This window comes from Balaenoptera musculus, chromosome 14, assembly GCF_009873245.2.
Source record: "Balaenoptera musculus isolate JJ_BM4_2016_0621 chromosome 14, mBalMus1.pri.v3, whole genome shotgun sequence".
NCBI classification, from domain to species: Eukaryota; Metazoa; Chordata; class Mammalia; order Artiodactyla; family Balaenopteridae; genus Balaenoptera; species Balaenoptera musculus.
The window spans coordinates 70,105,731-70,122,733 of NC_045798.1; the positions used below are offsets into that span (position 1 = coordinate 70,105,731).

Here is a 17,003-nt window from a genome sequence, read left to right on the forward strand (position 1 = left end):
AAAATTCCAGTGACACAGTACAATGTAAGATACTTTTGGGAGAGCTTTTGGAATAGCACTCATTTGCTATGAGTAAATTAACCAACCTTATTTTGATTGAGAGGATCATTCCGCAGTCTCTGTTTGTTCTTCTGTAATTTACTAGGCATCATCTTTCCAGTTCTGAAGTCAAAACTGCTGAGGTCAACAGTATTTCCCAGGTACCTTGCCAACTGAGGTTTGCTTCTGAACTTCTTACCACTTGGACTAGAAGAAAGATAACATTAATTGTACAAAAGACAACAATATTTACCCTAGATCACTACATAAACCTTTTCTTCATGCCTTCTTTTCTGCTCCCAATTATTATCACATCACGATTTTACATATTTTTTTTCAAAGAAATATTAGAAGTTTTAGAGGAACTTAATTAGAACTTTTTATCTTCTGTAAAAAGAGATAATGTGTCACCTAATATAATACTCCACTAGGTACACCCCTGGAGCACATAACAGATGTGAATGCCGATTATCCCACTGGGCACTCACCCAGCAACCATTAACAGAATCCCAACCCAAACAGCATGCACAACACAATGTGCACACTGCAAACGTCTTCAATCTTACACATTTTCCAAATTGATGTTTGAATTTTTTTTTCTGTATTACATATACACAATGCCAACAATAATCACAAAGAACTTCAAAACAAATTGTTCTGAAGTCAACAACTCTTGTTAACAACACATTTACACAACACTTGGAACCCATATAATCTTTGTGCTACCGATTTGAACTCATAACATTCACAACAGAAAAAAAAAATTGTTGAATTTTTGACAATATTTAAATGCTCCCTAATGTTACTGAAAGGAGAAAACTAAAGCAAACATTTGCAAATGTGTTTGTATGATGCTGACATGACTCTTGTTAGCCTAACTCTTATCTGAGAGAAGGGTATCAAGAATAACTTACTTCCTGTAAGAAAAACTGTTGAAGCTGGAAAATGACAGAAGTGCTGGAATTATATAGAGGGCTAAACTAAACTAGTGTTTCCTAAAAAAATTTGTCCCATATTGCACTGAAATGTAAGAAAAATTTTATATGAAGAATACCCCAAAGTCTCATCTAATAAATTTTCTGAACCAAATGTGCTAGAATAAACTGCAGTGGGATATGTTACCAGAAGAGAATTGTGAGAATTCTCAAATACTTCTCAAAGAAGCCAACATGTCATATTGAGAACTTAACCTTGCACCAACTGACTACAGTAAAAGAAAAATAATTCAACAGGAAGACAAAAGAGAAAAGGCTGGAAAACCAAGCAATTTACATTTCCCTGGAACAGCAAAACTTCTCTCTGGGTCAAGTCCAAATCAACACACCCCAGTCTGTCACAAACTCCACGGTATTCTGCCACCACAGACTTCAACAAAACTGAAGATCGTATCAACATTCTTTTTCCACAATCACATGACGTAGCTATTCCTGAAACACAATTCAAGGTATAGAATTCAGCCTACAGATGAAGGTAACAGCCAGTTAAGACCAGAATATAACAGAATAGAAAGAAGCAAACAACAACCAGAACACAGCAGAGGAAAGAATATAGAATTATGTATAAACAAACCTCAACTCCCATTCTAATCCAGATTTCCAAATATGCTCAGTATCACAAAATAAAATAGCACGCAACCCTCAATACTGTTTAAAACCTGAATCATTTCTGCTCACTGCAAACTTCCACCCCCAAACCTGATCTTCTTGTGTTGCCCCTCTATTGTAGCATCACTGTCTACTTAGCAACTAATCTTCAAGCTAGAAGGCCAAACACAATGTTCAGTGCTCCATCCCTCAGCCCACACATCCAATCCCAAGTTCTAAGTGTTCAGAGGCTCCCCAGTGCTGACAAAATAGTTTTGCCTCCTTAATAGAACATCAAAAACCTTCCATCTGTTCAGGTTTTTTTTTTTCCTGACTTTTTCCCACCAGCCTTGAACACGCCTCACGTTCTAAACTCAGTGTCACCAAAAACATGCCATGTACCTTTGACTTCCAGTCATGTCTTTCCAGGTGGAAGGATGAGCATAAGCAATATCCTGTCTATCATAAAACTATTAAATCCTCCAAGCCCAGCTAAAATGTCACTGCATCTATGAAGTTGTCTGTGATTCTGCAAGCCCACTTAGAAATAATTCTACTATCCCTCAATTCTACTTCATTACAATTCTAAACATTCCCTTGATTAGTAAACAACCAAAGATTACTATGTCCCTTATTAAAACCCTCAAACAAAACATATATAGGCTAGTACTGAACAAAGTAACTTCTGAGAGCAAAAAAAAAAACCTCTCAGTTGAATAGTTAAGAACATGGTTTTCATTTGCAGACACAATGGAACAGAAAAGTCTATGCTTATATAAAACTTACACTGTCTGGAATTTAAAAACTGAATTGGAAAATATTTTCATGGTTAATCTTATACTACATAAGAAATGAAGTATTACTAAAAAACCCAAGTTAATGAAAAATTGGTAAAGAGTACCCTGTTATTATATCACTTATATAATTACGAATAATTTTAATTAAGCTAAAATAGGTATATAGTCCTTATAATCAGATATTCCAGTTACTGGTAAATAAGATTCTGATAAACTACTTGATATACAGATACAAGCATCTGTAATGCACAGCTACAAGTACTGGTCATACACACTGTTGCCTTCAGAACGTGCTACAAGCCATTTTCTTCTCCATAACTGCTATAGCTTGTGCTTGGTGCTTTAAGGAAAGTCAACCTGGCTGCCCCAGGGGATTTTAAGACCAGGGACCTTCCTCTGCAGGAGATGAAGGCAAGCATATTAGAAAGGCAAGGCCCATGGGAATGGTTAAGCAGAAATTCTGTCCGTAGGGACCATTGCACAACGGCAAAATGACTCTGGAAGTGGCCGAGGAAGTCAGTGCTAGATAAACAAAACGACTGTATGTCACTAAAGTGACTAAGTTATCATCTGTCTGCCCTCTAAGATGGCTGCTGTTAGGTAACAGTCTCAGACATACCAGGACTTAATGTGACTAAGCTTTTATTCTAAAAGCATCAAATTGTAACTTAGGGAAATTATTTTTTTTTAAACTCTAGTAGACTAGTGAAGGATATTAGTCACTTTCAGTTTTCTCTGCCCAAAGCGATTACTTCTAATCCTGGTAATGAAATACTAATATTTCACTTTCAACCACAAAAAATTTCCCTACCAACTGCCCCCTAGATCTGCCTATCCTGAGCCAACCTGTGATCTCACCTTTAACTTGTCCTCCCCACTAAATACCCTGAAGAAAAGTAACTATTAAATGAAAATCAAAAGCATGAGTTACATTTTTCCGGTTCATATTAGAACATTTCATCACTTGAACTATGTCTTTGCTTGCCTTCATTTTGATTAAGCTGTTTAAAGCAACTTTTTTCTTTTTAATTGAAGTATAGTTGATTTAAAGCACTTTTTAAACCTAACTCTACCTTAGAGGTTTCTAACTATAGATTATCAAACAGAAATAAATTTTATTTGGCATCTGACTTTCAAATCTAAAAAAACTCTATTGAGATACCAGAAAGACTTAAATAACGGTCACCTTAACTTAGTAGTATTCCCATTATGTCACTCTATAAACTCATCTGTAAACAGCATTACTGGAGCTAGACAACTGTAATATGCCCTGCCAGTCTATGACATGAAAATTAACTCTCTGAAGACTGCTGCTTGCATGTGAAACTGCACTCTGAAAATGAGTAGTAGAGCAAACGTATTTTTTCATGTTACTTTGGTAGAATGGATAATCATGATGTCTAGTCAAACCATTATGAGGAGACCAGAGGTCTGAGCAAACACAAGGATACCTTCAAACCAGTTTCTAACAGGATGAACTGTGGGGGTGGCGGCAACCAGAGTGGAAGAAGATGGACTGGCCTATCAGCAGGAAGGAGCATCGTGGACGGCAGATGGTTAGGTCTACGGCTCAAGAGCAAGTTCTAACACGCATGGCTCTCCAACAACATCAGGAAGTACTTTGCGGGGAATAATAAAAATTCTAGAAGCTACAGCACTGGAAAAGTTTGAGAATAAAGAAACATCAACTTTCTATTTTTTCTATCCCTCTAAGTGTTAAAGTTTACTTGTTACTTACAAGAGTGTTAAGTATTGAAAGAAAGATTTCTCTAACTTTAAATAACAATTGTCTCCAGAAATCAAATTTTAGCTGAGACTAAAAATCTGAAATTAAAATTATCTTTTTGTACTAAGTATATACCAATTTTTTCAAAACTACATGACATACACACAGGAAAATCCATCTAAAAGTCAGCTCCCAGTCCCCCTTAACTCCTTTCCTCCCAAACTTTAAATGTAGGCCTTTCCTAAAATGAACATCCTCAGCCCTCCTCTATAGTTTGTCCCAGGCAGAATTTATCTACTCTTATCTTATCTTACTTAATATCTCCCATCTCCAATCAATTACAAAATCCAGTTCCTTCATAATCACCTTTGAATCCATCCTTTCTTTCCATTTCCATTGCCACTGCCTAAATCAAGTCTTTATCACCTTAAGTCTCAATCACCACAATAGGCTGATTTTCTATTTGCTAGCCTCTTTGCATCCTAAACTAGCCAGACTGCTCCTCCTCAAACACCACTATTACCAAAGTTCCAGTTTAAATGCCTTCAACGGACTTCAACCCATTAGCAAAAGGAAGCCAAACATTTTGGCCCTGCATTTGTGATTCTCTGTCATCTAGTCTTCTCTTAACCTTTCAACCCTATTTTCCACTCCTCTTACCCAGTGACTCCTGCCATATTGATTTATTCAAGTCTATTCTGAATCAATAGGCTGAATGATTTCCCTCTTCAGCCCTATGCAAACCATGTATTTTACTTGGTCCAGCATGCGTGTCTCCATCCCCCAATCCCCAAGAGCCCAGAAACACTAATCCATCTTATACCTCTTCCACAAAGCCTTAACAGAACAAAGTAACAGGAATTACGTAAATAATCATGAATTACGTAAATAATCATGAACCGCCTGTTGGCATCTCTTGCAGTCTAGTTTGAAATACTGAGTTCTGTATGGCTGTAAAACTTCTACAAGTTCAAATCTTATCTTCACAAATAGCATACTGAAGTATAATTATTTATGAATGAAATGATAGGACGTCAAATGTGCTTCAAAATAATGAAGGCTGAGTCAGGGTAGTAGATGTGGGTATGGAAGAAATAAGGCTATCAACTGCTGAACTGGACACTTGGTAGTTCTTTATATAATTCTACTTTTGTATATATGTCTGAAATGTTCTATAATAAGATGCTTAAAATATAAACATTAAAGTATGCAAGCTATTTCCCCATGAAAACTGAAAAGTAGTTTTTTAAAAATATGAAGAGTTTGGGCAAGTAACTTGGAGCATGAAAGAATTTCCTTAGCAGCTGGGGTGGGGGCTGGGGTGGAGAATTATTTTTAAAGTATCAACAAGAAAAAAAAATGTATTTACAATTTGGCTACTGATAAGATATGACAGCATTCCACCTTCTTCCTCGACTTAAATGTTTAAGGAATCACCACACAATTTTAAATGGTATGAAAGACCTTTAGTAGAATTCAAATTCTGTGCCAATCATCCTTATTCCATAAACTAGCATTTATTTAACAAAAATTATATGCAAAGAGTATACTATTGGTAGCAAATTGTATTATCTCTATATCATGGTTACGAATATGGTTAAAAAGTCAGGGTGATCCACTAAAAAATAAAAAATGAATGAACATAGAATTCTACCTAATCTCATCCCACTGCCACAAGCACTCACCTTCTGAAAAAGCAAAAACACTGGTTATTTTGGTTGAATTGGGGACTGAACACTGTTATGGAAATGTCAGAAATTAAGCATGTCTGGAAATTATTTCAAAATATAATGGGAGAGGTGGGAAGGGGACTGGATATTGATGAAACGAGACTGGCCAGGAGTCGATAATTGTTAAAACTGGTAGACAAGTACATGAGGAATTCATTACACTTTTCTAACTACTTTTGTTTTTACATATGTTTGAACTTTCCCATAATAAAAAAATATACATATAGATAGATAAGAACACCCAAAAAACAAACTATATTTCTTAAAAAGAGGTTAGGGGTCTCTGGAAAAGACCTTTTTAAAGAAATGCATACATCAGTGCACACATGTTAAAAAGAATTTTAAGTTCATTCATCCTTGCTTTAATCTATGGATTCCTCCAGTATGAAAAGAACTATGAAAGAACATACACACGTACACACACACGTGTTGGGGTGTGTGTATGTGTATATGTGTGTGCACAGACAACTATATTCAGAAAACAGAATGGAAGACAATGTGTCAAAATATTAACAGTGATTCTCTTTAGAACTATGTAAGGATTATCATTTCTCTTTATATACTCTTCTGTATTTTCCCAATTTTCCACACTGAGCATGGGTTATTTTTATAATCAGGGAAAAAATGGAATATTTTTTAAACCTCTGATGAACTTGTATAACCTAAGCTCTACCCTAAACACATTTCAAAATACAAAATATTGCAAATCCTCACATAATTAACAAGCACATGCTTCTATTTATGCTGGGTAATTAAGTGAAGAGAAAGGAACAAAGATTTTACTGATCTATTGACCATCTACTACACGCCGAATGCCTTACATGTATTTTCATTTAATCTCACAAAATTCCATGAAATAGGATTCCTACCCCTGATTTACAGTTGAGAAATCGGAAGCTTACAGAAGTTTAAAAATCTGTCCAAGTTAAAACAGTAAAGCAAGATTCAAGATTCAAGTCCCAATCTTCTGACTTAAAGTCCCTATTTTTATTCTAAACCAGTGCTATGCAAGTATAGTTTACGCACAGACTTACTTCAAACAAGGTCTTCAAATAAGTACAGAAATGGAGAGAAAGCATTTAGAAACTGCTATGGCAATATGACATGGTAAATTTATGACTTGTAGCATCTAACAATAAAAAGTTGCAATGTGTATTTCATATGTCCACTTTTGTATTATATTGCCCACTTCTGCTAGGGGCCTCCAGGAAAGATCTTTCTTTTTTAAAGAGATGCATACATCACTGCATACATGTTAAAAAGAATTCTAAGGACATTCATTTTTGCTTTAATCTATGGATTCTTTCAGTATAAAAAGAAGAGGAGGGCTTCCCAGGTGGCGCAGTGGTTAAGAATCTGCCTGCCAAGGCAAGGGACACGGGTTCGTGCCCTGGTCCGGGAAGATCCCACATGCGGTGGAGCAACTAAGCCCGTGCGTCACAACTACTGAGCCTGCGCTCTAGAGCCTGCAAGCCACAACTACTGAGCCTGCGTGCTGCAACTACTGAAGCCTGCGCGCCTAGAGCCCGTGCTCCACAAAAGAAGGCATCGCAATGAGAAGCCCACGCACCACAACGAAGAGTAGCCCCCGCTCGCCACAACTAGAGAAAGCCCGCGTGCAGCAACGTAGACCCAGCACAGCCAAAAAATAAAAAAAAAAAGAAGAGGAAAAGAATACCAAGATACAGTAGTCAAAAATCATCAAGAGGATGATGTTCTTCTTCCTCACATTTGTAAATCACTAATAATTGTTCCTGACAAATGCTAAGTGTTCAATTTTTAAGATCTAATTTTAAATTATATTTACTATCATTTGCATTTACACACTGCTTATGTAGCTAAGTTCCCAAACAAATGAGTTTGAATTTATACTCTAATAAGATAAGGCAAGATCATAAGATCCACATATATTATTCAAATTTCACCCTATTTCATACTTCTCCTTCCTTGAGAAGTTTTAGTTTTTAGAAGTTCTGACAAAATTAAGTAAAACTTCATTTTTCAATTTGCCTAGTCATTTCTTAGTGGAAATGGCAAACAACAATAAAAGATCAACAGACAAGAGCTGCAAGTAATACCTATCAAGTCAAACAGTAAATCCATGAAATAAGAGTTGATGACTTACTTCTAATTCATCATGCTGGGCTAAGAAATCTCAAATACAAGCTAAACATTATGAATCTCTATTAGTCCCACTATAAAGTGTAAAACAAAAACAAAGCAAAAAAAATCATCATCAACTTCACAAATCATCTGCTTCTGTTCCACTAATTAAAGTTAAATTACGAAAAATTAAATTGTGACTCTATATCTCACAAATGAAATTTTAAAGCAATTTGAAAAGAATCATACATCAGTTTCTGTTGGAGATTATTTTTAGAATGTACGTGTATCGGTTCCTTTTGAGCTATGTATTTCCTCTACTACAGGTATTATGCATGTTCTGGCAGGTGAGACTTTGCATGTCAGACTCTAAAAATCGGATGTAGGACAGATGGCAATGTTGCAACCTAACAGAAATCCCTCTAGCACATCACAAAAAGACGTGATGGTACAGTTGAGAAAAGAATTATCAGAGCACAACTTCCACCACACCTATGACTTTTATTTCTGGATTCAGGCTTCAATCAGGCATTATCAAGAAGAGACTAAAAGCAAGTTAAACTTTCAATTACGCAATAAGTATTTAATAAATACTGTATTTTGTTCCTTTCTCCAACTAAAGGGATTTTTTTTAAATTGGTCTGTAGGATACATTTCAACTGTATCTCAACTCTGAAAGAAACATATAGGGCTTCCCTGGTGGCGCAGTGGTTGAGAATCTGCCTGCTAATGCAGGGGACACGGGTTCGAGCCCTGGTCTGGGAAGATCCCACATGCCGCGGAGTAACTAGGCCCGTGAGCCACAACTACTGAGCCTGCGCGTCTGGAGCCTGTGTTCCGCAACAAGAGAGGCCACGATAGTGAGAGGCCCGCGCACCGCGATGAAGAGTGGCCCCCACTTGCCACAACTAGAGAAAGCCCTCGCACAGAAACGAAGACCCAACACAGCCATAAATAAATAAATAAATAAATAAAATTAAAAAATAAAGCAAATAATTTAAAAAAAAAAAGAAAAGAAACATATAAAGCTTTTCCCAGGAACCATATAAAACTATCTCATAAGCTGCATTTAGCCTGCAAGTTACAATGTGATTTCTTCTATTTAAGTGAAAGCTTTTAAAATGAAGAAGATCTATATAGCTTGCTCCTTGGCGAATGTGTTGCCTATCTGAATATCTGATAAATAAGAGGGGCAACCCTAGGATAAACAAGAAAAAGAGAAAGAGAAATATTTCTGAACAAAATGGTCACTTCTGTTACCCAGAAAAAAAACTGCTTTAATTATGTTAATTTACCACAATCTTTCCATTTTTTTTTCCGCTTCAATATTACATAGAACTAACTGGAAGATCATCTTTTGGTACAATAGCTTCACTGTGAAATAGGATTTAAAATGTACCCCTTGTCAACTTCAGGACGCAAGCATAATAGTAAATAATTACATTATTTTAGTGGTACACCAAGTTTAATAAAGTAGATTAGGCAAGAGATGTTGCAATATTTCAGAATATAACTAGAGGTCTCTATGTGAGGCAGCAGCAGAGCAGGGTAGCTAAGAGTTGTGGGGTTAAACCACCTGCCTCAGGATTCTAACTCTGCACCTACTAGCAGTACAACCTCAAGCCTATTACCTAACTTCCCTGTCCTAACGCCCCACCTATAAAATGGAGATAATTGTACAGTACAACATCACAGGTAATATAAAGCAAAGGCTAAGAGATCATTTAAGCCCTGTTTTACAAAATGTTACGTGCCATGTATCAAACACTTATTTAGTATCTGTGTGTTCAGCACTGTGTCTGGGGGGAGGAAGACAGCTTTGTGAGAAAGCCACAGGTTCTAGGGAAATGAACAACAGAGTAATACAGGAGACACCACGTTTCACTACATAGGGATGACCAGAAAGAAAATATTATGGAGAAAGACAGTTTACTGAACGTCAGCGAGACTTCAATTAAGAACTGTGACCCTTGCAACTATACTCCAATAAAAATTATAAAAAAAAAAAAAAAAAGAACTGTGACCCTTGGTCCACTGAGCTAGTTTTTTCCAACAACGACTACAAGGGAGAGTCTATTATTTTAAAAAAAAAAAAAAAAAAAAAAGAGGGAAAGAGCCTAGTTGAACTTTGACATCCTCAATGATTCAGAATTCATGCCCTCAAAGACCATACCAGCCTTTCATAACAAATGAGATACGCCTACAGACTTTTTTAAACCTATTTATATGTTCAGTCCATACAACTTGAGTTATTTAATGAACTGTTTTCCTTAGTCCTTAAACATATCCAAAGCTTTAAGGCATCTACATATTTATTTTGGTGTTCTGGAACTGAATCCTTACAGCACTATCCGGTACAGGTACAATCATACCCGCTTTACAAACAGAGCAACCACAGCACTGGGAAGCGTAAATGACATGCTCAAGGCTGCACCACTGGTAAATGCAGAGGTAGAATACCAGTTCCAGACCTTAACCCCCTGTGCCCTGCTGCTTTCCCTGGAGACTCCTACTTTTATCATCGCACTCATGATTTAAAGCCCTCAATTATATTGCCTCTGAGTCCTCTTCTTTCCAGATCAAGGTGAAATCTCTTTAGTCTCTCATCGTGCATCTGCTCCTTAATGATTATTTTAATTGTTCTCTGGTTCCATTTTATCTTTTCAGAGAAGTGATCAGGTGTGAATACATCATAATTTGATAAAAGAGTCAAAAATGGTTACTATTATGTTTCCAATACCCAACCAGATGACATTTTATGGCAGCAGCTGTAGCAGTTTACCATGACTCCCAGGCCTTTAACCCAGTTATAACCAGAAGTCTAGAACCCAACAAGACATCGATAGAGAGCTCACACCAAGGTTAAGCATAGACTTGATTTTAAAAAAGGCATAAGACAGCTACTAAAGGTTCCTCTGCAGAGGAAAACAATATTTCAAAAATATCAATCTGCAAGTGCAAGAACCAAAAACTAGAAATGACAGGAGTCAAGTAGACCGGTAAGAAAAGTATTGTTCAAATAATGGGCTCATGTGATGGCAATGAACTTTTTCAGAAACTCTACCAATGGATCCAACGCTTGATGAAACCACACCCTTTTAAAAAACAAACTTTGGATGATCATATACAAACTGCCACAGTACTATCAGTAATCCTGACAGAAGGCATAATTATATTGCTTAACTAGCAACCAGAGGCATACCTTCCTATTAGAACTTGGCAATCTCAGGAAACAGCAAAAAAAGAAAAAAATTCTACCAAAATTTGAGGCTTTCTCAATGAGCTTAATTTAAGTCCAATTAATAATTGTAAGACACACCCTGCGTTAACAGGCACAGATTTGTTTAAATTAATCTTCCCATGGGCAAGCTAAATCAGGAGTTAGCATTATTAGAATCTATGTGCACACAACTGTGTGCAGGTGTTCACATTACCAACGGAAGAGTTGACTCTTAACCCACCTATTAACAGATATGGCTAGTATTTTGTGAGCTACTGGTTTTTAATGAGTGGCAGGTATACGGGGATGCTAATATTCAAAGCAGTGACACTGCGGATTGAAAAATAGTGTGTTCACCTCTAATATAAGTAGGTGACTTCCAGCATTCATCACTGAAAGCAGAAGTCAAAGTCAGAGTAACTACTATATCACAAGTATCACATCACACCCTATGTGTCCTCCTGTCCCAGAATGTAACCTCTCAGAATGAAATCGAGACTGGATGTTACAATCTTGTAGAGTAACTAAGCTTTGTAGGTAGACAACAAACAATAGACAACACTCCCTCCAGCCCTGAACTAAGCACATGTGGCACAAATCTGTTCAATGTGTCTTTTCATTTGGCATAAACAAGTAAAAAGCAAATCATGTTGCACTGGCTCATAAAAAGGCTTTAAGGGACTTCCCTGGTGGCTCAGTGGTTAAGAATCTGCCTGCCAACTCAGGGGACACAGGTTCGAGCCCTGGTCCGGGAAGATCCCACATACTGCGGAAAGCCTGTGCGCCACAAATACTGAGCCTGCGCTCTAGAGCCCGCGAGCCACAACTACCGAGCCCTCGTGCCACCACTACTGAAGCCTGAGCGCCTAGAGCCCGTGCTCCGCAACAAGGGAAGCCACCACACTGAGAAGCACACGCACCGCAATGAAGAGTAGCCCCCGCTCGCCGCAACCAGAGAAAGCTGGCGCGCAGCAACGAAGATCCAGTGCAGCCAATAATAAAATAAATAAATAAATTTATTTTTTAAAAAAAGACTTTAGTTTTATAAATTAATTTTTTAAAAAGACTTTAATTTTATGAATTTATTAAATAAATTTATTAAAAGACTTCAATTTTATAATTTATTAAATTTATTTTTAAAACTTTAATTTTATAAATTTATTAAATAAATTTATTTTAAAAGACTAATTTTATAAATTTATTTATTAAATAAATTTATTTTTAAAAAGACTTTAATTTTATAAATTTATTTTATTACTGGCTGCATTGGGTCTTTGTTGCTGCACGCAGACTACTCTTCATTGCGGTGCGCGGGCTTCTCATTGCAGTGGTTTCCCTTGTTGCGGAGCACAGGCTCTAGGCGCACAGGCTTCAGCAGCTGTGGCTCGTAGGCTCTAGAGGGCAGGCTCAGTAGCTGTGGCGCACAGGCTTAGTTGCTCCGCTGCATGTGGGATCTTCCTGCAGCAGGGCTCGAACCCGTGTCGCCTGCACTGGCAGGTGGACTCTTAACCACTGCGCCACCAGGGAAGCCCCAGACTTTAATTTTAGAGAGTAATTATTACTATACTGGTTTGTGATTCTTCACAGGATGAATTTGTTTAGAAAGTTTTAGATTGATTATATCAGTTTTTCTACCATAAAATAATCTATTGAGCTTGTATAGAAAAGTTAACATCGAAAATTTACAACACATTAAAAAAAAGGTGACCACACATCAGAATGAGCGCTACAGCAATCTGCCTTTTTAAAATAACTTTTCCAGGTACTGCAAGAACAGCAACAAAAAAGCTTTGCAGTAACCAAAAGTAAGTTCGAACAAATACATCATACCAAAACCAAACAAACCATATCCCAGGAGAAATGCCACAGGGAGTGAAATTCAAAGTTGAAGATGCTCTATTGAGAATAGACTAGTCACTTATTCCTCAAGGAGTTCAATCCCAGACACAGAATGTTCTTGTCAAATATAACTGGCTAAAAGACATCAATACAGAGTTTACATAAAGAAGGTTATGCATACTACTTGCTTAAAAAGGAAACAGAAAGAGCTGTTAACGAAAGAATATGCAAAAATGAACAATTGTGAAAAGCACTAAATGAAACAAGTGAACTTGAGAGTAACCATTTGTTCCACAATAACTTTCTTAGTATTATTGAAATAAACTTAATATGTAATGATGGGGAAATACAAAACAAGATTATCACCTTTGTATGTTTAAAATAAGTTTTCTAATTATCATTTAAGATTGCAAAATGAGTGGTCTCGGATTAAGTGACAAAATAAGTTCTAATGCAACACCACTTTCATTTTATTTATTTTTTACTTCAATAGGTGAAATAACTTCACTGAAACTACTCTTCCATATATTTGAGCAACTATCAGGAATATGTTCATATTTACATGTTATACCAGTAGTGATCACATTCTTGTGTGTATGTATATATGTACATACTCATATACACATATACATGTATTTTTTTAACCTCAAATCTATTTAAGAATATTTTCAATTCATAAACATTGTATTTTGTGTGTGTGTGTGTGTATATATATATATATACTTTTACCCAGGGGTAACGTATTAAACCTACTTGATGTTGGAAAAAAGGAAATCCTTCCTACCATACTCCAATGGCTAAATGGCAAACAACAACTACTCCAACACGCATATATCGTCCCTGAAAATGATTCAATTAGCCCACAAACATGGCCCTCCAAGCCACTGAGTAAAACATGTTTATATTTATATTCTCTTCGAGAAATGGGACTGTTTCTAAGAAAAGTTAGTAAATTTGTTGTTAAGAAAATTCCATTGGTATCAATAGCCAAAGACACTTCCCTGAGCTTACTGGGTCGGACAGCATGACCACAGGATTCACCATCAAACTGAAAACCTGTTATCATTCAGACCAAGTTTTCTCAATCCAGCACTTGTGACACTTGGGGCCAGATAATCCTTTGTTGTGAGGGCTGTCCTGTGTATCGTAGAATGTTCAGCAGCATCTCTGGCCTCTACCCGCTAGATGCCAGTAGCACCCCCTTCCAAGGTGTGATAACCAAAAATGTCCCCAGACATTACCGAGTATCCCCTGGAGGACAAATTTTGGTCTAGGAGTCTAACAATGTACTACAGTGTTTCGTTTCAAAAGGGAGTAAATTCTGCAACACCAAGAAACTACAGGCATTCCAAGTGGCTACTTCATAAGAAACTTTCGTGCATCCCACAAAGCAACTGAAACCTTGTTACTGTAGATACCTCATTCTTCCACATGTGCATGATTAAACACTCTTGTGATGATGAATCTGGGACAGGAGCCAACAGTGACTGGTTTTATAGTTTCGATGAATTACACCTTCTTTTAACCCTTCAGAGGAATAATCATCCCTGCCAGAGTAACCCTTCTTTCCGCAAGCCATTTTCCCCAACACTTTACCCATAAGAGGCCCTCCTATGGGCTCTCACCATTCAGACATTGTGACTGTCACTGCACTGGGGTCAACTCTCACCCAAGGGCTCGGGCACCTTCTACTACCAGGCCAGTCTGTCTCTGCCACTCCCCTCTGGCCCTTGCTCTCCTCTTGACATCCCCTAACAGGTCAGCTCTCGACCCTTGACCCCGGCCTGACCCTGCCGCCCCCTCCCCGCCCCCAAGGCGGTACCTGAAGTAGTAGACATCGCTCTTGCCGGCACTGAGCCCAGATTTTCGGATCACTTCCTCCTTCTTCCATCCGGGGGGGAGGGCCGGGCAGTCCATCCTCTTCCCGCTCTCCGTGGCCCGGGGTCCCCTGGGCCCCGGTCCCGCGCTCCCCGACGGGAAAGGGACCGGCTCCCGCCGGGGGGCGCCGCCGCCACCGCTGCCGCCGCAGCCGCCGCCGTCGCCGCCAAGGCCGCTGCCGCCACTCTGGGGACGGCCGCGGCCCCGGCCCCGGCCCCGTCCCCGTCCCCGGCCACGGCCCCGGCCCCGGCCACGGCCACAGACGCCGCCGCCCCGGCCCGCCTGCTTCCACCGCCCCCGGCCACGGCCGCCGCCCCGAGCGCCTTCCCTGCGCACGCCGCTCACCGGGGACGGGGCGAGCGCGCAGCCCTGGCCCCCCTGCTCTATGGCGGAGTCGCCGCCAGCGCCGCTGCCGCCCGCCGCGCTCTCCCCCTCCTCCTGCTCCGGGCAGCAGCGGCCTCCCCCCGGGTGCGCGCGCATCCAGCCCCCTCCCCAGCCGGCGCTGCGCTTCTTCCGTAACCGAGCCCTTGGAATCCCGGAGACCCGCCCCGCCCGCAGCGCGGCGCGCGGGGGACGCGCGCAAGCATCATAGAGCGGGCGCGCACAGAGAGGCCCTCCCGCCCGGGGCGTGGCCCCAGCCACCGCCTCTTAGGTCCTCCAAGCGGTCAGGGCGGCCATCTTGTCTCCGCCTCCTCGAGGACACGCCCCCCAGCCCCACCCGCTCCGCCTCCGGCCGCGCCCTTCCGGCCCCCACCCCCACGAGGCGCGCGATTTGGGCCCAGAGTCACTTGTAGAGAAATGTTAGGACTGCGGTTAATTTGTTTCAAACTGGGTTAACCTCTCTCACTGTATGATTTTACCTACGTTTGCTTCCCAATTAAAGAGGAACAAACAAAATGTATCTCATATTTTATGTTTACTATATAAATATGAGACTATTCATTTAACGGCGTGGAAGATACCCCCTTTCCTGCCTCGACATCGTAGCTTGCCAGGGAGCTCAGATTGATGGATTGAGTCGAAGTGTCCCCATAGAGGAGTATCACTATCCTCCACAGTCTGGCTTCCGGGCCTTAGGACCCTGGATTGATTATTCTCTTAGAACTTTGTAAGGCTACAGGAAGGTAAGCGACAACTTGGAAAGTTCCCTCCAGTTCTACAGGTTTTACCGCTAAATTCCCCATAACATGACCAGAATTCCTGAATCCACCTAGAATTTACCAAATTTCTCAGGATCTTTTCTTAATTTGTACTTCCTTGTCTAATGACCTTTGACAAATATCAATGGCCTTTGACTTGGCAAATACACCTGTATGTTGAAAGACCAATTTAACCCACTGTCACCAGCCTTTAGGAATCTGGATGGAATTCACTTGAACCTGCCAACTCATTGTTCAGGAGTGATTTTTAAAGAATAATACCAAATTGATTAAGAAAACGGATTGCCATTTCGGAGGAGAACAGTTTCTATATCTTTGTTTAACCTTTTGAAATTCAAGATGATATATTATGAAATGTTTGGAATACTGAAAATAGTGTTCAATTATCTTCAGTTTTTGGACACGTGGGACCTAAAAGTTGAGGGCCAAGTTTAATGGATAGAAAATATTGATTAATATAAAATAATGGAAAATCTAAATTTATTTGATTTGCCTTTGCAGCATATTCAAACACCAGCTCAGTGCTGGAGACATGCATTTAGAAGTCATCTTGTGAAAGTGACAATTGAAGGAAACCCTGCAAGTAAATAAGATCGCCAAGGAAGAGTATGCATGGTAAAATAATTAATTAATTAATTAATTAAAATCTTAAAAATAATAGTAAAAAAAAAGAAAGAGGAACCAAGAACTGAATCTTAAGGAACACCTACGTTTAAGGCTCAGGTGAAGGAGTAAAAGTCAGAGAATTATGAAATCAAAGTTTGGATAACAGGGAATTCCCCGCCGGTCCAGAGATTAGGACTCCATGCGTCCACTGCTGGGGGCCCAGGTTCAATCCCAGGTCCGGGAACTAAGATCCCACAAGCCACACGGTTCACAAAAAAAGAACAAAAAAACAAAAAACAGAAAAAAACAACCTCTGTAAGAG

General features: G+C 39.3%; 1 protein-coding gene across 1 annotated transcript in view; it reads right to left on the reverse strand.

The window, feature by feature from the left end:
* The window catches only part of MBD2 (methyl-CpG binding domain protein 2), a 71,200-nt gene extending 55,667 nt beyond the window's left edge, over positions 1-15,533 (reverse strand). Inside the window, exons 1-2 of the mRNA XM_036823199.1 lie at positions 14,860-15,533; positions 87-246 (exon numbers count right to left, since the gene is read on the reverse strand). Of these exons, the coding sequence (XP_036679094.1) occupies positions 87-246; positions 14,860-15,395 (696 nt within the window). The 5' untranslated portion in view covers positions 15,396-15,533. The remainder of the gene's footprint in view (positions 1-86; positions 247-14,859) is intronic.
* Positions 15,534-17,003: the final 1,470 nt, after the last annotated feature.